At 48.1% G+C, this 22,534-nt stretch overlaps 1 protein-coding gene across 1 annotated transcript; it reads left to right on the top strand.

Annotated features, from left to right (window-relative positions):
• The first annotated feature begins 4,768 nt into the window (after positions 1-4,768).
• Positions 4,769-5,117, top strand: LOC130118895 (actin, muscle-like). Its single transcript, XM_056287183.1, is given in 2 exon segments — positions 4,769-4,865; positions 4,868-5,117. Coding segments are annotated over 2 exon segments (324 nt in total). The 3' UTR covers positions 5,095-5,117.
• The last annotated feature ends 17,417 nt before the right edge of the window (positions 5,118-22,534 follow it).

Here is a 22,534-nt window from a genome sequence, read left to right as displayed (position 1 = left end):
AAGGAATCAAAGAAGGATTCACAGACACAGAAATAGTTAGAGGTGTGCTGAAGATAATCAGACCTGGAATCTTCAAAGAGATGCTAATAAATAAAGATGACATCACAGTAACAGAATTGAAAGGATTCCTCCAGGCACACCTGAGAGAGAAAAACAGCACAGAGCTGTTCCAAGAACTGATGTGCGCAAAACAGGAAGAGAACAAAACACCACAACAATTCCTCTGTCATGTCATAGGTTTAAAGCAACGTATCCTGTTCACATCCAAGCAGTCAGACACAGGTATAAAGTACTCTTCTGCTACAGTCCAAGACGTGTTTCTACATTCAGTGTACCAAGGCTTTGGACACAAACATACAGACATACACAGAGAACTCAAACCTCTCCTGTCAAACAGTGAGGTCAGTGATGAAACAATATTACATCATGTTATGAAAATCACCAGTGAAGATAGCGAGACACAAAAGAGGCTGGGCTCCTCCCGCCATCAAACTGCAACAAATGCACACAGTGCACAGCTAGAGCTCAATGCAGTGAAGGGGACTAACAACAAACAGGAGAGCACAGACTGCCCCACGAAACCAGACCCAGTAAAAGAGCTAGCAGCCAAGGTAGACGAACTAACTAGAATGATTGAGGCCATGCAAAAATGCAACCAACCACAACCATCCTACCGTGAGCATCACCCCTCTCAAAACAGGATGCAATCCAACAGGGGTAGACCCTGGGGCTGCCCAAAGTGTGTTGAACAACACCGTCCAGACTGCAATCACTGCTTCACATGTGGAGAGGAAGGACATCGAGCAGCTGGCTGTCTAAAGCGACAAAAGAGGCAGGGAAACTCCAACCGGTCGCTGTAGAGGGACATCCAGTGACCGGAGCGGAAAATCAGTCCCACCCTGAGAGTGACATCTAAAGTGACAGTAAACCAGATCTAGAGAGTAGTACACAAAATAACCCGGCCCCTCAGCCACCACTAAATGCAAAGGGGGCTGTCGCTAATCTGATAGGAAGAAGAGCCTTAATCCAGAGTTATCTAAATGGCTTAGCAGCCACAGCATTGCTTAATACAGGGGCACAAGTTAGTATGCTAAGTCGAGCCTGGAAAGATGAATACTTACCTGACCTCAGTATACACCCCGTGTCTGAAATTCTAGAGGAAATAGAGGAACTGCAGGTCTTTGCAGTAAATGGAGATCTCGTTCCGTTTGATGGATGGGTACCTATCACAGTAAACTTACCAGAGAATCTAGACCCAAGCCTGTCCATTAGTGTCCCCTTCCTAGTCAGCAGTGTTGCTATGGAGAGACTGTTGTTTGGTTTTAATGTGTTAGAACAGCTCATCCTCCGCCAACCAGAACAGCTAGTGCCAGTATAGTTAGCCTCGTTAGTAATGCCATATCAGTCTCTAGTGAGAAAGCTGAAACTATTGTGAGCATTATTCAGACAGCAAGGCCAGTCGTCCAGCAGGGACGTCTGAGAACAGGGGCTAGAGACATAGTCATCCCAGCTGGCCAAGTATTGTGGGTGAAGTGTGGAGTCCCACCGAGCATGGATGCTTGTGCTGGTTCAGTGCTGTTTGAAACAGATGAAGACAATGTGCCATCTGAGCAGTGGGATGTGGGGCCCGGCTTTATTGAAATTCAAAATCCTGCAAAGCCCTACATCGCCATACCTGTGGGTAACAACACCAAACATGACATAACCCTCCCACGGAAAACAGCTCTCGGAACCCTCCAGCTCGTCAAAAGTGTTGTGGAGGATGACAGCCCTGTTAAGCCACGGCCCACAGCGACAGTCAGCGAGATCACCACCACTCAAACCAGTGATCCACCTCCACCCCTGTGGCACCCAGCTGTAAACCTCGACCACCTGGGGAAAGAACAACAGGAGGCTGTTAAAAAGATGCTGTATGAGGAGTCCAGGGCCTTCGCCAGAGATGGAAATGACTTCGGCTGTATCCCAGGCCTACAAATGGTGATCAGTCTCAAGGATGATATCCCTGTACAGAGAGCGTATACCTCCGTCCCAAAGCCACTGTTCAGAGAGGTAAAAGAATACACCCAGGACCTCATAGTCAAGGGATGGATAGTAAAGTCCAAGTCCCCCTATTCTGCCCCTGTTGTGTGTGTGCGGAAGAAGGACGGCACACTACGCCTGTGCATAGACTATCGTCTGCTGAATCAGAAAACAGTCCCTGACAGGCACCCTCTGCCACGGATTCAGGACTTGACCGACACACTGGGAGGATACTCAGTGTTCAGCATCATTGACCAAGGAAAGGCGTACCACCAGGGGTTCGTGGCGGAGGGTTCACGTCATCTCACAGAATTTATCACCCCCTGGGGGCTTTATGAATGGGTCAGAATCCCATTTGGACTGTCAAATGCTCCTGCAGCGTTTCAAAGGAGCATGGAAGAGATGCTGAGCTCCTTAAGAGATGAATGTGTCACACCTTACCTGAATGACCTGCTGTGCTACTCGAAATCCTTCAGTGACCATGTGGAAGTGATACGCAAGGTGCTCCAAGCTCTGCAACAACATGGGGGGAAGCTTTGACCGGAGAAGTGCGAGATGGTCCGTCCAGAAGTGCAGCATGTGGGGCTCCTGGTGTCGGCAGACGAAGTTCGAGTTGACCCCAAAGATCTTGAGGCGGTGCTGGCCCTAAAAACCAAAACCCCAAACACAGTCGGTGATATCAGACAGATTCTCGGCTTCCTAAGCTATTACCGCTCTTACATGCAGGACTTCGCCAAGATACCCAAGCCGCTATATGAGCTACTCCAAGTCCAGCCCTCCATGTCACCGCCACAACAGCATCAGGGGAAGTCTAAGGGTCCACAGCTGCCCTCCAGAACGCCCATCAAATAGACTGCAGATCATCAGACTACGTTGGAAAGGCTAGTCAACATGCTAACTAACCCCCCAATCCTCGCATATCCAAACTTCGAGGAGCCATTCGTCCTGCATACTGATGCATCAGACAAAGGGCTTGGCGCGATCCTCTACCAGCAGCAGGATGGAAAGATGCGAGTCATAAGATATGGATCACGAACATTGACTCCTGCAGAGAGGAACTACAACTTCCATAGCAGAAAACTTGAATTCCTCTCTCTGAAGTGGGCAGTGTGTGAAAAGTTCAGAGACTATCTCTTTTACACCCCACACTTTACCATCTACACTGATAACAATCTACTCACCTATGTAATGAGCACTGCAAAACTGAATGCGGTTGGGCACCACTGGGTGGGAGAATCGTCAGACTTCCGCTTCAACATCAAATACAGGCTGGAGAAGATCAATATTGATGCAGACACGCTCTCGCGCCTCCCTCTGGATATCGACAGCTACGTGGCAACATGTACAGAGGAGCTGTCACAGGATGTGCTACAGGCAACCTGGGAAGGTAGCCATGCAGCCCAGAGAAAGGAGGTAGCCTGGATAGCTGCTCTCCACACCGCCTCTCATGATGTACTTCCCCAGGCTCGTGTGCTCCTGCCTGAAATGAGCCACGATGAACTAACAAAAGCCCAATGGGAGGATCCTGCCCTCGGAGAGATAATCAGACTAAAAGAGACAACGGATGTTCTGACTGATGAGAAATGAAAGTCTGTGAATGGACTCACTCGCAAGCTCCTGCATGAGTGGAGTCAACTACAACTTGAGAATGGAATCCTGTACCGACGGACACCAGAGAGGAAACTGCTCGTCCTCCCTGTCAAGTATCAGTCCGTTGCCCTAAAGCACCTTCATGACGACATGGTGCACGTGGGCACAGAGCGAGTGCTCCACCTTGCCAGAGAGAGGTTCTGCTGGCCCTACATGAAAAAGTGTATAGAGGACTATGTAACAAGAAAATGCAGCTGAATCAAGCAAAAGAAACCAACAACACATGTGCACGTGCCTATGGGTGGCCTACATCTAACTCCCCCCTCGACCTGGTCTGCATAGACTATCTCCATCTCGAGAAGAGCAAAGGCGGCTACGAGTAGATTCTAGTGGTGATCGACCATTTCACCAGGTTCGCTCAAGCCTACCCAACCAAAAACAAATCTGGTCACACGGCAGCCGAGCGGATCTACAATGACTATGTACCCCGGTTTGGGTATCCAAATAGACTTCACCAGGACCAGGGGCGTGAGTTCGAGAATGACCTCTTTCGAACACTCGGGCAGCTGTCAGGGGTTGGTCACTCCCGAGCATCCCCCTATCCCCCCCAGTGCAATCCCACAGAACGCTTCAATAGAACGCTACTGCAAATGCTACGAACTCTGACAGACAAGGAGAAGGAGAAATGGAAGGAGCATCTCCCACAGATCATAAATGCGTACAACTGTACTCGCCATGAGTCCACTGGGTACTCACCTCATTACCTACTGTATGGACAGCACCCTCGCCTCCCCGTGGATCTCCTGTTTGGATTGCTGGAGGAGACCGATCCAGTAACACACAAGGGATATGCTGAAAACTGGTCGAAAAGGATGACAGAAGCATACAGGATTGCGAACAAGAACAGCCTGTCCTCTAGTGCAAAAGGCAAGTCCTACTATGATCAGAAGATGAGGGGAGTAGTTCTAAAACCAGGAGACAGAGTGCTAGTGAGAAATGTAGGTGAGAGATTATACATAGATCATGCTTGTGGTTTTGGTTCTTACAGTTAATGCTGCCACACAGAATAGCATCAGATGGTATATGCATATTACTTAGGCTCTTATCAGTTAGTGAATTAACTGGTGACTCGTAGCGCTGATAGAACCTCGAGCAGGAGATGAGCACTGCTGCCTCCTCTTCTTCCCTGGAGAAGAGCTATGCGCTGCCTGACGGACAGGTCATCACCATTGGCAATGAGAGATTCTGTTGCCCAGAGTCTTCCAGCCTTCCTTCCTCGGTATGGCTTCCTTTAGAATCCATGAGATCACCTACAACAGCACCATGAAGTGTGATATTGACATTCGTAAGGACCTTTACGCCCACACCGTGCTGTCTGGAGGTACCACCATGTACCCTGGCATTGCTGACCGGATGCAGAAGGAGATCACATCCCTGGCCCCATCCACCATGAAAATCAAGATCATTGCCCCACCTGAGCATTAATACTGTCTGGATTGGAGGCTCTATCCTGGCCTCTCTGTCCACCTTACAGCAGATGTGGATCAGCTAGCAGGAGTACGGTAAGTCTGGTCCCTCCATCGTCCACCATAAATGCTTCTAAAAAAACTGCTCCTTTTCCTTCCCCGACCAAACACCTAACAGCAACTTCAGCTCTGCACGAAACCACACACCACATTCTCATACACACTCAGGCGCAGAGTCTAGACAACCAATCCCGTTTCACAATTTAAATTTAAATTGATGACAATGATGCTGTGTAAATGGATGTGACACTATCTGAATTTCATCCCAATACAATGCCATTGAAAGATGATAAACAGTGATATTGAATTGCTACCCGGCTCTATACCAACATGAGCAAGACGTTAAGAAAAACTGAAGTGCACTGTTCTCTATGGGTTACATCATCTATCCATTACCCAAACCGTTCATCCTGCTCTCAGGGTTGCAGGGATGCTGGAGCCTATCCCAGCAGTCATTGGGCGGCAGGAGGGGGGACACCCTGGACAGGCTGCCAGGCCATCACAGGGCCGGCCGACAGACACACACACACACACACACACACACACACACACACACACACACACACACACACACACACACACACACACACTTAGAGCCAATGTAGTATGGCTGATTCACCTGACCTACATGTCTTTAGACTGTGGGAGGAAACCAGAGCACCCGGAGGAGACCCATGCAGACACAGGGAGAACATGCAAACTCCACACAGAGGATGACCCAGGACTACCGCCAAGGTTGGACTACCCCGGGGCTCGAACCCAGGAACTTCTTGCTGTGAGGCAACCACGCTAACCTCTGCGCCACCGTGCCTCCACCGTGTTCTCTATAGGTTACATCAGATTGATACTATTTACTATGATTGTCTTGATGCAATGAGGATTTATGTCCTAAAAAAAGAGGTAAACTAAAAGAAAAGATGATTGTTATCTGCAAATAAGAGGTGTGTGAACTGCATTGTGCTTTAGTGTGCATTGTGTTGTGTTGTAGTGCTATTATTCTATGTTAAGTACACTGAAAGAGCCACGAAACCAGAGTCAAATTCCATATTTGTGCAAACCTACATAAACATGATTCTGATTCTGAGTCTGATTGTGTTGATCCTATTACGGCCAGGGATTTTCCTTGCACATCATGACACGTTGTCGTAAAAGGAACTGTTAATTGTGGAATCATCATTTGGCCTTGATCCTGCAGAGCGAAGTGGTGACAACAGACACAGTCGACTCGTGAAACAGACAATGAGATACAATGGCAAAACTCGCAAACCTTCGTCGCCTCCCTGCTAGTGTAGAGCCTCCATCTCCATCTCCACTGCACCCGACTCCCATGCAGCCCGAGGCCCCAGAGAGGGCTCCTCAGGCCTTCACTGTGGAGCGAGAGGGAGAGAGGTATACCAAGAAGGGAGAGAGTGAAAAAAACAAAAAACAAAACAAACATGAACAAGGTCGGCAGCAGCTGGGGGCAGGCTGAGCCGTGTGCGTTCTTGGCGTACACAATTTGACCTTGGACGGGCGAGCCCCGGCCTGCCTCTCAATGCTGGCCGGGGGTGGGGGCACCAAAAGAGCTGCTTGCAGGACTTGGCTCGGCTCAATAAGAAAAAGAAAATACCACTCTGGGCAAACAAGGACATAGTAAGCTCCTTGCGCCTCACTCTTTTTCTCGCTGATTTCTTCTTCTTCTTCTTCTTCTTCTTCCCCCCCCCCTTTTTTTGCCATTTCTCAACACCCACCAGATTCCAACACATGGCTTGGCTGCAGAAGATACTCTGTCTTTTATGGTGTCCCCCCTCCCCCACTCTCCTCTTTACATGCTCCTTTCTAGACTTTAATTTGATTTCTTGATTTCTTTGTTTTTCTTTCACAAATGGGGGAAGGCTTTGAAACACTGCTGCTTTACATATCTTAAGACTCTCGCCCTCAATAGGTGAGTTGCCGTGAAGACAGCGATGACAAGACGACCCCCCCCCCACCACCAAAAAAAGAGAAAACCTCCACAGGCTATGATCCAAGCCTCGGACCCCCTCACCGCATGGCCCAGCCAGGGATTTCTATCAGCACCCCGGACGACCACTCTCAAGTTGCTCCATTCAACGGCGTTGCCTCACCGTCAGCAAAGAGCCACGTTTTTGTTTGTTTGTTTTTTTTGCAGGCGGTTGCATCCACTAAATGACTTGATCAGAGCAGACGTGGGATGCAGTGAAAAGAAAGACCTTTGCAGCCATTTCCCATACAAGCTCACAGTCGGGATGTTTCTGGCATCCTTGCCTTGGGTCATCCCGTCTTGCTCTGCCCTTTCATTCTCTCTCTCTTTCTCTCTCGCTCCCTCTCTGTAGGTCTCTCTTGCTCCCTCTCCCTCTCTGTCTCTCTCACTCTCTCTCTGTCTCTGTCTCTCTCGCTCTCTCTCTGTAGGTCCCTCTTGCTCCCTCTCCCTCTCTGTCTCTCTCTCACTCTCTCTTTGTCTCTGTCTCTCTCGCTCTCTCTCTGTAGGTCTCTCTTGCTCCCTCTCCCTCTCTGTCTCTCTCTCGCTCTCTCTCTGTCTCTGTCTCTCTGTCTCTCTGTCGCTCTCTCTGTAGGCCTCTCTCGCTCTCTCTCTGTAGGCCTCTCTCGCTCTCTCTCTCTTTCTCAATTACAGCTCCCTTTGCTATCAGTCTGGTGCAGTGAGTCCTTTAACGGCAGATGGCGGATTTGTGTTTGAGGATGGCTGTACTTTATCGTCTTACCTGTCAGACTTTGGATTGGGGCCCAGTTCTCCCTATCTGTCTGCACAAAAAAAACAAAACAAAAAAACAAAACAAAAAAAACAGAGTAGGTGTAACTCTGCTTTTTTAAATACAGTGGAAGAAATGTGGACTGAGGTTGAATGTGAGACCTTATAACCTTCAAATGGTATGACTGACTGGTTTGTGTTCTGTGTGTGTGTGTGTGTGTGTGTGTGTGTGTGTGTGTGTGTGTGTGTGTGTGTGTGTGTGTGTGTGTGTGTGTGTGTGCGTGCGTGTGTGTGTGTGTGCATGTGCATGTGCACTCATATAGGGTATGCATGTCTTGATAACATCTTTAGTATCGCTTCGTGGAAGACATCGGAGCGGCCTCCTTGTTCAAGTTAATAGCTGAGCGGCGTGTCGGTGAAATTTATGACACACATAACAACAACATCACTCCTGTCTGTCTTTGCAGCTGGAGGAGGGGGGCAGCCGTGTTTGCATGGGGGGATCTTTTGCGCCCCCATAACCCCCCCCCCCCCCAGGGATTCGACCAGCACTTATTAAACTGAGAGGAATGCAAACAACCAAGCACCGAGACTCAGGGCAACACTGGGAGGTGCGTGTGCGTGTGTGTGTGTGTGTGTGTGTGTGTGTGTGTGTGTGTGTGTGTGTGTGTGTGTGTGTGTGTGTGTGTGTGTGTGTGTGTGTGTTGGGAGAGAGGGCCGTTTGGTGGGGTAAGTTGGGGTAGGCGTGGGTGGTAGGTTGTTGTCAGGGGGGTTGTTGTCGGGATGGAGAAAAGAAGAAAGGAGGAGCAGTGCCTCATTCAGGGATTCACCCAGAGATTTCTAGAACAATGGAGGAGGTCCTGGAACATGGCGACCTTATGGACCGCAGACAACTCTGGATTACTGCACAGCATGGAGGACACAGTCCAATTTCTACTCTGTTCACAGTGGAGACATTTTATGTTTTGTTAGAGACTTTCTTCTTTTTTTTTGCACAACTGTCTTGTGAAATGAACTAATGTATCTTAAAAACATTTGACAGTGTTTGCTAGGCTAAAGCCTAAAAGTAGCTGCTAGCAATGTGGCTTTGGAATTGGGTTGTATTGACAAAATCAAATATCATTATGTTTCTAAGCGAATACCTCGGTATGGATGATGTGATGATATTTTGGGTGTGACTATTAGTACTTGCATAAGATCTTAACACACAGGTAAATGCTGAGAAACGGTCATCAATAATGTGGTTATGATGACTAGGCAGGTATATATTGCCCAGCTCTAATATGAATGAAGAAGAGGATGTGACATTTTGTAATCTCGTTTTAGCAAAGACGGTATTGTTAAAATACAAAACAAAGCTCTGCTATATAACAATGTGAATATATGTACAAAAAAAACACTGCTAAAACCTCGAATTTTGTCACTGAAGTGCGGTTTCTCATTGGTCAACATGTCAGCCTTTCCTCATCCTGTTAAAAATCATTGTCATGACACAAGATGAAAGCTCGGATGCCTCAGAGTAGAGCGCCGGTGGTGATGCTGAGGAGGACGGCCCACGGCATTGTCCTGTGGTTCGTGGAGAGGATGTCAAAGAAAGTACACTGAGAGGGAGAATACATGACAACAGAGTTAACAGATTAGTGCTGGTGAACCCTCAGTGTGTGTGTGTGTGTGTGTGTGTGTGTGTGTGTGTGTGTGTGTGTGTGTGTGTGTGTGTGTGTGGTGGGGTATGGTCTGTGTGTGTGTGTGTGTGTGTGTGTGTGTGTGTGTGTGTGTGTGTGTGTGTGTGCGCATGTGTGTGTGTGCGCATGTGTATGTATGTGTGCATGTGTGTCTATGTGCATGCGTTCATGTGGGGTATGGTGTGTTAGCACCTGTTGTGGCTTTGTTTGCTAATAGCTTATGCCATGTCATTTCCATTCATCGGTCTTTAACAGTCTGTTTGCAAACAAACCAGATTTAGCCAGATGACAGAGGATGAAGGGATGAGGGTTTATCCCAGCGTTTTCAAGTGAATCTGCTGGTAAGTTACAGTGCAGCGTGAACAATGTGGTTGAATGTTCCTTACTCAGGTCAGAAATGGAAACCAAGATGAACTTTCCACATTTCCCATGAGTCCAACTGTGAAGGGAAAAGTCGTGAGCAGTCATGACTTGTCACTCAAATCACAGACACATCACTCATGGCTCATGCCTGTTCAAAAGTTTTGTACATACTTTACTTGGGCCATTATGTAAAAAGTAATTGGTTTTACTATTTGTTTTGTTGCATCGCCATAGCAAGGTTATTGCACACTCTCTCGCCTTCATAAATCAGGATAACGTCAATGTGCTGCCGGCACTATTCTACATGAATGAGCAGGTTATTTTAAAAACCGCAGTAAATCAGTGTTTCTTCAGCTCAATTAATTTGACGTAGTGGGAAGATTTCGACCACAGAGAACGTCTTTGCTTCTTCTAGTCTTGTTCCTTTTCATATTGTGACTTATTATGATGAAAATGAATCTAAGGATGCAGGTTATCGTTGGACTGGTCACAATCATTTAATATTTTCGTAAAAACTGGAATAACATATGATGTATAGTGTGTTACTGACATGTGTGTTACTGACAAAAGGTAGTTGAAATGTTCCTACACCATTATTCTAATATACTGAAGAGTTTTACTTGGCTATATGTGTACGTAAACATACAATATGATGCCTTCTTTCTGGGAAATACTAATATGTAAAGAAGTCACGTGACCTTTGGCATGACCTTACTGGCGCTCATCCATCCACATATGAGTCACCGGGGTCCTTCAGACATGTTTAGCAAGTCAACAGTGGACATAAAGCGACACCGACCCTGCCACCCCTGGACTGAGCATGCAAATTGCCAGTTATTCAGCGTCTAAAAACAGCGGATTAAAGAATCAGGGATCCTGAAAGGCCACCGAGCAAACCCCAGGATGAGAAGTTAAGCGCCCGTGAATGAGATGAGGAGACTCCAGCACAAAGCTGCCGTGTCACTCACACACTACAGACGGGAACGATGACGTCACGTCTCACAAAGCGCGCACGTAAAATATATTGCAGCCCGGTGGCTCTCCGGGTGAAAAGCGCTGCTTTTCCTGCGCTTGTATCTTCGCATGCGCACCAGAAAAACGCTCGCGTAGTCTTTTTCTTTTGTGTCAGAGACAAAAAAAACAAAACAAAAAACGCGGTATTTGCACTGTTGATCATTTAAGTTTATATCTTTATTCATATTAGATACATATGGAGTTTTTCCGCATGGGTGGCCCGGTTTGGCCAAGAGACACGAGATTGTCAGCTCTCGTAGTGGTCTCCATGGAGAAGGGAAAGACATGGAGAGGTATCCAGCTTACTGGAAACGTGGTTTATTGTTGACTTTCAGGAATGGGGAGGGGGACCTTGCCTGAGGGGTGCGGAGCGGGAGCTTGGAGCACCACTTCCTGGTAGTGTGAACACAGGCTCAACCAGGCATCCCCTCATTTTCCATGCATCTGCCCAGCCTTCCCGGTCAGGTGCAATGACTTGTGGCCGCCGGGCCCTGAATGAGGTCTCTCTCTCACACACACACACACACACACACACACACACACACACACACACACACACACACACACACACACACACACACACGCGTCATGCACACAAAGACATGCGCACGTGCATGCAGTCACACACATTTAGTGACTGACATTATCTTATAGACCTAAATACAATAATTTAACTAGTTATGTGGCAAACATCAAAAAGTGATTATCAATTTTAAAAAATCAAACAGAATAAGAAGGCCATGTCGAATGAGTAAATTAAACTGAATTATTTTCCATCTTGTCTGTCCATGTTCTGCAACTTATAAGTGCCCTATTACCCAATTTTCATAATTTCCAAAAGTTTTGGGAGTATTTTAAAGAACTTCGTGTGTCAAAAAGAAATGTAGATGAATCTAAAAACGAAAAGCTCAAGTTTATTGACACCCATAAAACAAACAAACAAACAATAACAGCCTCAACCCTTGAAATTACGCATCGGTAGTAAAAATAAATGCAGAAATGAGTGCAAATGAAAAAAATAGTGAGTTAATAACGCTCTACCATAATTTATATTTATATTATTTTGAGATTATTTAAGTAATACAAACTAAATGATGCCATTTCTAAGTGCGCCAAATAATCGGATGTGTGGACCCTTTTGTATGCGCGCGCATTTAGGCAACGGAAGTGAAACGCTACCCCCAAGTCTCCCATTCATTCACGGATTCAGACGAGGAAGATGAGATTACAAAGTTTATTCAGAAGTATAAGCAGTATCAAAATGTCCGGTTGTTGTGTGTTTGGCTGTACGAATCGCTACTCTACCAACAGCGGACTGAAGTTTTACTCAATTCCGACGGGATCACGGCCATTTCAGAGCCACCGGAGGCGCCTTTGGTCGCAAGCCATCAAACGTAGTGTAACGTGCATGGATAACTAGACACGTTGGTCCTTGACTAATGGGTCGGACCCTTTATAAAGGTCCAGACACACAGGACACGTCACGTCACGTCGCCATCAACATTCCGTCAACGTTACTTTTGACCTGCCTCACAGCGCACGTCGTCACGTCATATTCAGCCCACGCGCAGCCGACGAAGGGCTGTAAATACAGCATCTGCGCGCGGCAGAGACATGGGTAGAGCGCGAGAGGACGGAAAACAGTATCCGCGCGCGGCAAAAGGCACGAAAAGGTAGGTAAAAACAGCACGAGCGCGCGGCAGAGAAAGCGAAATGACCAACTGCACTAATGATAAGCAGCGTTAGCTGGTATTATTTGGCTAATATCGTGTGTCGGGCTATGGACAGGTGAGGTGTCCCTGGACTCACAGAATCCTGATTTTGTGCCCTCTGTGTTTAGTACACAAAACAAAGCCAGAACCCCGAGGCAAAGGTGGAAAGGTCAGAACAATTAGGCCTAACACTTCCTAATCGTTTTAGAATGACTTTTTCCCTCTTTCATTTTATGCTATTCAGTGCACTTTGGAGCTTGCAGCTGCTGGCTTTGAGAAAATGGGGCTGTATTACAAATATTTACCCTCTTAAGTTTAAAGTGAAGATAGGGATGTTTTCTCCAGCTGGTATTAAGCAAATCATAACCTAATATCTAATTGTAACCAAACAGTTAAGATAGGATCTGCAAGTTAGGAATTTCCTGTAATATGGCCTCTGATCAGTATTTCTGTTCATTACTTTAGCTTTTTTTATGTTAAGGTACCATAGGAAAAGGAGACGAGATGAAAAGGTTTATGCTCCACCAAATCAGCCTGCTCCTTCTGAAACTCCAGGACAAGTCAGCAGCATGGATCACTGTCCTGGTAAGGATATGTTTTTGTTGGACAATCAACCAATTTGTTGTGAGCTTGTGCCGGCATATCCTAACTGTTCGCTTTTCTGTTAAAGCTGGAGAGGACATCCCCGTCCCAAGAATATGAACAGAATATGATGGTCTGAACCTGAGGTACACTCAGCTTCAGAATGACTATGTCAAACTGCAGCAGGAATGTGAAAAACTATGGGCTAAAAATGAGAAGCTTAAAGAGGAGCTGCAAAACTCTGGGTCCACAACCTGCAGTTCCCTGATGTCATTATTGTATTTTAAAATCACTTCAGGACACAGCGCTGTCGCTCGACACAACCTCTCCGTGGCATTCTTTATTTAGACTGACACAGCATCAAAGGCAGACCCGATCAAACAACCCAGAGCCCGCAGGCATCACCAATCGATCCCAGCACAATAGAACAGCACCAAATCAAATGCAGCACTGTCGATGTGTGCAGACATAACATCCCCCCCCCCCCCGGCAGGATTTCAAACATGAAAGGTTGACACCAAGTCCTCTAGGTGGCCAGGGCGTAAACGTGTGCGAACAGGTCGCGGGGCGGCCTGAGGCTGGGCAGGCCGAGGTGGGGAGGGAGATGGCAGGGGAAGCTGAGGCCCAGAAATGTTTGGGGCCCGTGTAGGAGCTGCATGAAGCCCCGGGGCGTCTCACCATGCTGAGGGAATGGCTATGGTTGTGTCACCAGCTGTGTGTGGCGGAGCTGGCACCTTCCGTAGACGACTGGAGTGCCACCGAGCACCATCGCTGAGGAGGTAAGTGGCTGGGCCCAGCTGACGGGTGACTTGGAGAGGAGAGGACCAGTATGAAGCCATTTTATTGTCCCTGTGGGGCCTGCGGACCCTGACCCAGTATGACACATTGATGTCTGGCACCCTGGTTCGTTTTGACTGGTCAAATCGTTGCTTCATCCGCGTCTGCTGACGAGTGACTGAGGCTCTGACCCCAGAGGGAGGTGCCTGAGGTGTGGAGGGGCGGAGCCTGTCAAGGGGCATGCACAGTTCCCGGCCTAGCATGAGAGAGGCTGGGGAGACGCCTGTGGTCGAGTGCTGTGTGGCCCGATAGTGCAGCAGAGTGTGACGGATGGCCTGCGTGAAAGAGCACCCTTGGGCCATGTGTGCTCTGAGGCCGTTCTTCAGTGACTGGTGAAAACGTTCAATGCCGCCATTGGCCTGGGGGTGGTAGTACGCAGTGCGCATATGACGGATGCCCTTGCTTTCGAGATAAGCAGTGAACTCAGCAGAGACCAGCTGAGGGCCGTTGTCAGTGGTGATGGTCTTTGGGAGGCCCCAGCGAGAGAAAAGAGAGTCCAGGAAGTCGATGATGATCTGTGAGGTCACAGTGCCGGAAGTGGTGAGTTCAGGCCATTTTGAGTGTAGATCGTAGGCGACCACCATGAAGCGTTGGTGGTGGGGAACTCCATGGATCTCACCACAAATGTCCAACTGCAGGTGTTCCCAGGGCTGAGAGGGCCAGGCGAGAGGTTGCAGGGGTGGGGGAGCCTGGTGGCCAGTCTTGCCACTCACAAGGCAGGCAGAACAGTCCTTCACCAGAGCCTCAATATCTCTGTCTATCCCCGGCCACCACACCAGGTCTCGGCAGCGCTGTTTCAGTTTCACAATGCCCAGGTGGCCTTCATGCGCCGTATTCAAAACACGTGCACGGAGAGCAGCTGGGACCACTGTGCAAAACCCACGTGCCACGCAGGTGTCGTTCCAGCAGGAGAGCTCCTGTCTGACTCGGGCGAACGCAGCCAGCTCCTCTGGGACCTTGTGAGGCCAGCCGTTCTGGGTGTAGGTGCGGAGCTGGGAGAGGACAGGGTCCTGTTCGGAGGCTGCCCTCAGCTCCTGCAGAGAGACAGTGGCCTGGAGGGGTGTGTGTAGCATTTGGACAATGTCCTTTTCCACACAGTCAGTGTCCGTCTGTGGAGCTGGGGTGGAGACAGAGCGAGAGAGCAGGTCGGCGACAACATTGTCTCTGCCTGGGGTGAACTGCAGGCTGAAGTTGTACTGGCGGAGGCGGTCAGACCAGCGGTGCAGCCTCAGGGGTTTGTGGCCTGTCCCAGATGTGGACAGCAGCGCTGTCAGGGCCTGGTGATCTGTCCTGAGGGTGAAGGAGCGGCCATAGAGGTAGAGGTGCCACCTTTCACAAGCCCAGATACAGGCTAACGCCTCACGCTCACCCACGGAGTACCGCTGCTCGGTCAGGTTGAGGGCACGGGAGGCGAAGGCAATGGGCTTCTCCACACCGTTCTGGGTTTGAGACAGCACAGCCCCTATCGCTGTGGCTGATGCGTCACAGGTCACAAAGGTGGAGCTGGAGATGTCGAAGTGAGCCAACACTGGTGGTGAAGTCAGTTGAGTCTTGAGATCACGCACAGCGTCACTGCATGCCTTTGACCACACCCATGGCTCGTCCTTACGCAGCAGCTGGCGCAGGGGGGCTGTGGTCGCAGAGTACTGGGGAAGAAACCTCAGGTAGTAACTTGTCATACCCAGGAAGGAGGCGACCTGGGCGGCCGAGCTGGGCTCAGGGATGGCTTGAATGGCGTCCACGTTGGATTGTAGTGGAGTTACACCGCTCGCTGACAGCCGGAACCCCACGAAGTCGATGGCTGGCACAGAGAGGACACATTTCTCAGCATTGAGAGTTAGCTTGTGCTTGGACAGGGCTGCGAAGACCATGTTGAGGCGCTTGTCGTGGATTTCACTGGTGGGCCCGTGTACCACTATATCGTCCAGATAAATGGCCACGCCCAGTATGCCAGCCAGCACAGAGACCATGATTTTCTGGAAGCAGCTAGGGGCGGAGCTGAGACCGAAAGGCATCCTGGTGTAGCGAAACACTCCTGCATGTGTCACAAAGGCTGTGAGGTTTCGGCTGCTGGGGTGGAGGGGCACCTGTAAGTACCCCTGTCTGAGGTCGAGGTTGGAGAACACCTCAGAGCCATAGAACTGAGCAGTGAGTTCTTCTGAGGTGGGCAGTGGATACTTATCAGGGACCACTGCCTTATTTACTGCACGTAGATCGATGCAGACACGCAGGCCCCCCGACTTCTTCTTAGCCACCACGAGGTTTGAGACCCAAGGTGACGCGTCCACCGGTTCAATGATGCCAGCTTCCAGCAGTTGTTGCAGCTCGGCGGAGACCCCATCACGGAGAGCCAACGGGATGCGGCGCATTGGTTGGATGACAGATTTCACAGCAGGGTTGAGGAGAGGTTGATGGGCGAAGGCGGAGAGGCAGCCCAGCCCCATAAACAGCGATGGCCACTTCTGCTGCCAAGGTGTGGCGACAGTCAGGATTGCTGCCCCCCTTGTGTCTAAGAGGGAGAACCCCAGAGCGGAGAACAGGTCCAGGCCCATCAGGTTGGCCCCGCGGCGTGCCACATGAAAAACTGCATTGGGCACCAGCTTGGTTCCATAGCGGACAGTCACTTGGAGAGAGCCAACCAGATCGATTTTGGAGTCACCATACCCACAGAGGACAGCTGAGGGTGCGGACAGTGGCAGTGAACCGAAAAATTGACTGTAGGTATCAAGATTCAGGAGAGACACACTTGCACCGGTGTCCAACAGCAGAGGGATGCACACATCATTAATGTTGACTGTGCATGATTTGAATAACACTGGCCCAGAGCTCACCTTGTGAATGACGGCGGTTGAAGACTGGAGGGTGTGGCCCTCTGACCCAGCCGGGGAAGATCGACAGACGTTGGCAAAGTGATTGTGCTTACCGCAGCTACGGCATGTCTGGCCACGGGCAGGGCAGTTCTGAGCCCTTGAAACATGAGACCGAGACCCACAGTTACCACAGGACTGTTGAGGGCGGGGCCGAGAACGCCGTCGTTGCAGTTGCAAGACGTCCCCAGTGGAGTCGGCGCCCGCCTCGCTCTGGTTGGGTTGCGTCCCGAGGGGCAGCCGTGAGTAGAGGGAGGAGTCGTTGGCAGCTTGACTGGAGGTGGCCACTTGCTGTGTATTTAGCATAGCAGCACACTCAGCTGCTCCCTCAACCTGTAGTGCGATGGTAATTGCTCTGGACAGCAGCAGATCGTCTTTTTCCAGCAGGAGAGTCTCACGCACCTTTGCGTTGTTGGTGTGTTCGATTAGCTGGTCGCGAACCATCTCGTCCTGAAGCGCGCCAAACTTGCATGAGCTAGCTAGCCCTCGCAAATTAGCTACGTACTGCCGCACAGACTCACCAGGCAGTTGGTGTCGCTGACGGAATATAAATCGCCGAAGGAGGGCACTCTGTGGAGCAGCGAAATGGGTGCTCATAAATCCCACAGCTTCGTCAAAGCTTGTGACGTTCCCCAGAGTCCCGAGCACACGATGACCCTCTGCTCCCAAGCAGTGTAGCAACAGAGCCGTCTTCCTAGCCTGGCTCACGTCGTCGAGCCCTGAGGCGATGATGTAATTTTCAAAACTATGTAGCCAGCGAGTCCATGGTACCGGAGGCTCGCCAGGTAATGCCAGGAAGGGGGCAGGTGGTGGGAGAGAGATATCAGCCATCCTCGTCGCCAATATTGTATTTCAAAATCACTTCAGGACACAGCGCTGTCGCTCGACACAACCTCTCCGAGGCATTCTTTATTTAGACTGACACAGCATCAAAGGCAGACCCGATCAAACAACCCGGAGCCCGCAGGCATCACCAATCGATCCCAGCACAATAGAACAGCACCAAATCAAATGCAGCACTGTCGATGTGTGCAGACATAATAGTCATCATCGGTCAACTCTGATGACAGGGCAACAAGAAGACAATATTATGCTGAATAATATTTTTTTTCAAGATTTTATGAATCTTGATTGAATTTTTACAAAGTCATGAAGCAGAGCATTAAAACAGAAACAGTACACAATAGAAACTAGACAATCTGATTTCCAGAATAAATAATCTGAAGGTAAAGGTCAAACAAATACATTGAAATGACACAGTGTCTATACGTCTTTATGATTTTCATCTGTATCATAAGAAAAGCTCGGTTTTCAGGGTAGTTTATGTTGTTACAAGATGCAGTAGAACTTTTGAAAATGAATTAAATGCACAATGACAAAAGTAAACTTATCTAGCCTCTGTCAACTATTACATGCCTCCTGATTTGACACTGTTCCTCCTAGAAGTTTTGGAAGCTGCCTGTCTAGCCTCTTTGGTTTATGGAAGCTAATTTCCCCAAGTAGAGCTGGCTTGACATCTTTCTTGCTTAGGTCTTTCCACACACATACTTCAGCTGTAACTACTGCTTTCTCTGTCCTCCCCATCCTAACACAGAGCTCAACTTTAAATAAAATTGCTGCTGCATGGCTGCAGCATGACCTAAGTCTGAAATGTGAAAAAAAACAGAATAAAACATATTGGCTTATCTAATATATTGTAACGTGCGTGGATAAGTAGACACGTTGGTCCTTGACAAACGGGTCGGACCCTTTAGTCGACTGGTTACCATTGTCGCTTGCGGAGCGAGGGATATGGGTTCGCGTACCAGCTGTGGCGACGGTTCCCCGATTGCCCCCCGAATTCGCTACAATATGTTTTAATTTGATGACCAGGGCTTGCAATTAACAAGTAATCTCAGTCAAAATTAGGCTGTGGCTGAGAAAACTGTAAATTCTACTATATAATTTCGCATTTTTCCACTGCAAATTAATAACATCCACAGCTGGAACTCTGAATCAACAAGACACTGTGTGTAGTTGATGATAATGTGAATTTCATTATCATGACTGAGTTACAGGGAAAGGCACATTTTGATGTGATGAGGGGAGAAAATGACAGTAAAATAGAAGCAGATTTCATGTTTGCACAACAACTAGGCCGATATGATGAACCCTGACAAACTAGAAAAGGAACAGGACAAAAAATAGTCACCCTGCCATGCAGGTACAATTGGCTGTGAGGACGTAGTTTTCAGGTTTGTTTATGATGACCCATGCCTCGTACATAGCCGTCTTGTGTTCTTGTCTTTGACTTGACAAGACTTCGGATTTCAGGACACAGAACTCAGAGTCTCTGTCATGGTACTTTACATTTCGTACGTGACAACATAGTTGTAAGCATCCAGTGATTTGTATGCCCGCAACTTCTCTCTTGTGTATACGCTCGGTTTTCCACCAAATATGTATATATATATATATATATATATATATATATATATATATATCTGGCCAGCGGATATTAGGCCACTTAGTAACGTCTTCCACCCACTCGGTAATACCACACGGATCTGGAAGTCGGTTGCCGTTCGCCAAAGTTAATTTATTCAGGTAACTCGCGATCTTTTGTCGTTAATCCCCTTGCATAGTTTGACAAACTAGCTATCTCCGCCATACTTCCGTTGCCTAAATGCGCGCGCATCCACATCTACGTCATCACTGTTTACAAACAGTAAAAGGGTCTATTGAATTAGAATTATAAATGTAGCCGGGTGGTAAATCTGTTAAATATGTTAAATGATTTTCCACTTAAATTTAGTATAGTTTAACTGTTAATATATGTAATTGTTACACTGTCAAGCCATGTAAAATGTCATTTGATGTATTTAAATTGTGAAGCAGATTGTGAGTGTATTTTTATAGTTTTGGTTGTCATTGCATGTTTTGACCAGTAAGTGGCAGTGTTGCGGACTTTTATTGTAACTCCGTGCAAGTCATCCAAGTGCATCTTGGGTACTCTTTCTTTCTTTCTTTCTTTCTTTCTTGTGTGAAGCACCTGAAGATTGCGGTGTGACGGTGCTCTGACTCCGCAGTAAGTAGGGGTAAATATCTTGTGAAATATACCTGTAACATTATTCCAAACATTATTGTATGTCGGTAATTTGACAAGATGGTTTGATTTAGACGCTACTGGAGTTGATGTTCGGTGATTTTGGGCGCGAGCCGTCGACCACTGTTCGCCATTGCAGGCATGACAAGGTAATGTGGGCGTGCATAAAGCCACACCATGCCATTGTATTTGGGCAGTAAGGGAAATGTAAAGGTTTTATATGCATTTTAATTCTGTTTAAAGGTAACTGACTGAGTGAGAAGTTGCGCGATCTTCAGGAAGTTCCACATGTCTTTGTTAAACCCTGTTTAACATACATAGTCCACTGCCGTATTTTGCACCGTATGTTGTATGTTGTATTTATTTTCCTTTTAAAATCTTTTCTGTTAAACTTGCCACATCTGTGAACATTTATGAGCTGTTTGCTCGAAAGACACAGGAATTTATGCACTCAGTAAAACGATCTGCATTCGAAGGTTCAAACAATAAAATTAAAGCTGCAAGAACCCCGGAAGTAATTGTGTCCTGTGTGGTATCTAATTCCACGGGCTACAGAAAAAAAAGATAATCTTCCGCTTCCGGTGTAGGAAGATGGCTGTGCAAATTCGCCTTTGGAGCGGCCTCACCAAGTGCCGGTGTCGGAAGATGGCGGCGCGAATTCACATTTGCGGCGGCCTCACCCAGTACCGTCCATGTCTGCGTCTATGTTTTGTCTTCGTTTGATGGCTGGGAGAGCTGGCGCTGGATCGGCTGGGAGAGCAGGGCAAGCTAAGCTCACCTGGCTTTGACTGCAGTGTTTTTGATGTCGTCGTGAGGAGTGCGAGGGTGTCTGGCTGGGGCAGCTGGCGCTGGATCGGCTGAGAGAGCTTGGTCTGCTTCGTCCGGTGGACCACGGACCCTGCCTGGAGCTGCGCCGAGGAGGAGACGCTGAAGGCACTCGTGACAGGACGCGGAAGCAGGGCGGGCTAAGCTAACTGCTAACCCATGCAGACCGGTGGTTCCGACAGTCATCCTGGCTGGCGTTCGTTCCCTTGGACAGTGATTTTTTTTTTTTTAGTTTGGATACATGTGTTAGTTTGGATATGTGTGTTCTTGTAGTTTTTGGATGTGTTTTTGTCTTTGTGTTGTACTGGTGCGGGCTGGGGGAAACGGCATTTCGTTTCATTTCATGTGCGCAAGTGCATGAGGTGAAATGACAAAATGAAGTGTTCCTGATTCCTGATAATGCATAGGATGCTAATGATTGTTAGAAGACTAGACTAATACTTTATGTCTATCTCTGCGCAGATGAAGTGGATTATTAAACCGTTATAAAGAATCGTACTGACTACCGAACTTCTGCTGGAGGGAAAAATGCAGGCTCCGTTTATTCGGTAGTTTTGGGAGAAGAAGAAAATGAACGGCGTCTCAGTGACGTAATCAATCCGCGCATGCAAGCGCAACACCGCCCACTTGTGGACAAACAAAGTTGTAAACAAAATAATAGTACACAGTAACACATAGTCATACAAATACGCTGGTGTCATATCTCAACACTCCCACTTATGAATCATGAGCTTACTGTATACCTTTTCTTATTCATAGAACAAAAATAAAAATAAAAATAAAACTTGGTATAACCCATAGCACTCACATTTCACACACCAAACATTGCCTTAACAAATGTCTTCAGTTTTACCTTGGATGCGGGCTTCGTCATTACATCCATCTGGTGTAAAATCAAGTCATATTGAGCCGCCTTCTGTAGAAGCACTCGAACACTTGTTAGGTTGGCTGTCGGCGAAAATGTCTCCCCATAATCCACCCCAGCTCTCTGGCTATATCCCTTTGCTACAAATCTAGCCTTGTACTTGTCGTGTCCGTCTATATCTGTCTTTATCGAATACACCCACCTTCCTCCCACTGTTTTCTTGCCCTCTGGCAATTTCGTAAGGGTGAATGTTTTGTTGTCTCTTAGAGACTCCATTTCCTCGTCCATTGCCCTGGACCACTTTTCTGATTATGGCGATTCCGTGGCCTCTTTAAAGGTCAGAGGGACACCGCACACTGCCCTGTATGCATAATCTATAGTAGTGAGTGAGCTGTCATCACTGTCACCCTGACTATAGTCAATCAGGTATCTCGGAGGGTTGCGTTCCCTTTGGGGGTGCCTCCCACTGGCTGAGGCTTGTGATGTCACCCTTGGGTGCTCGTCGTCATCATCCTCGGGTGCTGACTGTGTACCGTCAGTCTGTACTCTAGGCTGAGTTGCAGCTGTCTCAACAGACTTTTTCTCTCTTACCCAGTCTTCTGGGTGCAGACCTGGTGTCTGAGTCTCATTTTCACTAGTTGCCTTGTGTACAAATTTAACTAGTCTGTGTTTCTGTACTTTCTCTTGGTCAGGGTAGTAGACTAGGTAGGGCGGGCTGTTCTTGTCGTGTCCTACAAAACGCCCCCTCTCACATCTAGAATCTAACTTTCCCTTGTCCTGCTGGCAAGCATAGCATTCTGTCCCGAACTTTTGCATTCTAGCCATGTTGCACTTTTTTCCTGTCATTGCCGTGTATGGCG

Source organism: Lampris incognitus, chromosome 10, assembly GCF_029633865.1.
Source record: "Lampris incognitus isolate fLamInc1 chromosome 10, fLamInc1.hap2, whole genome shotgun sequence".
Lineage (NCBI taxonomy): Eukaryota > Metazoa > Chordata > Actinopteri > Lampriformes > Lampridae > Lampris > Lampris incognitus.
This window is presented reverse-complemented; position numbering and strand designations above follow the sequence as displayed.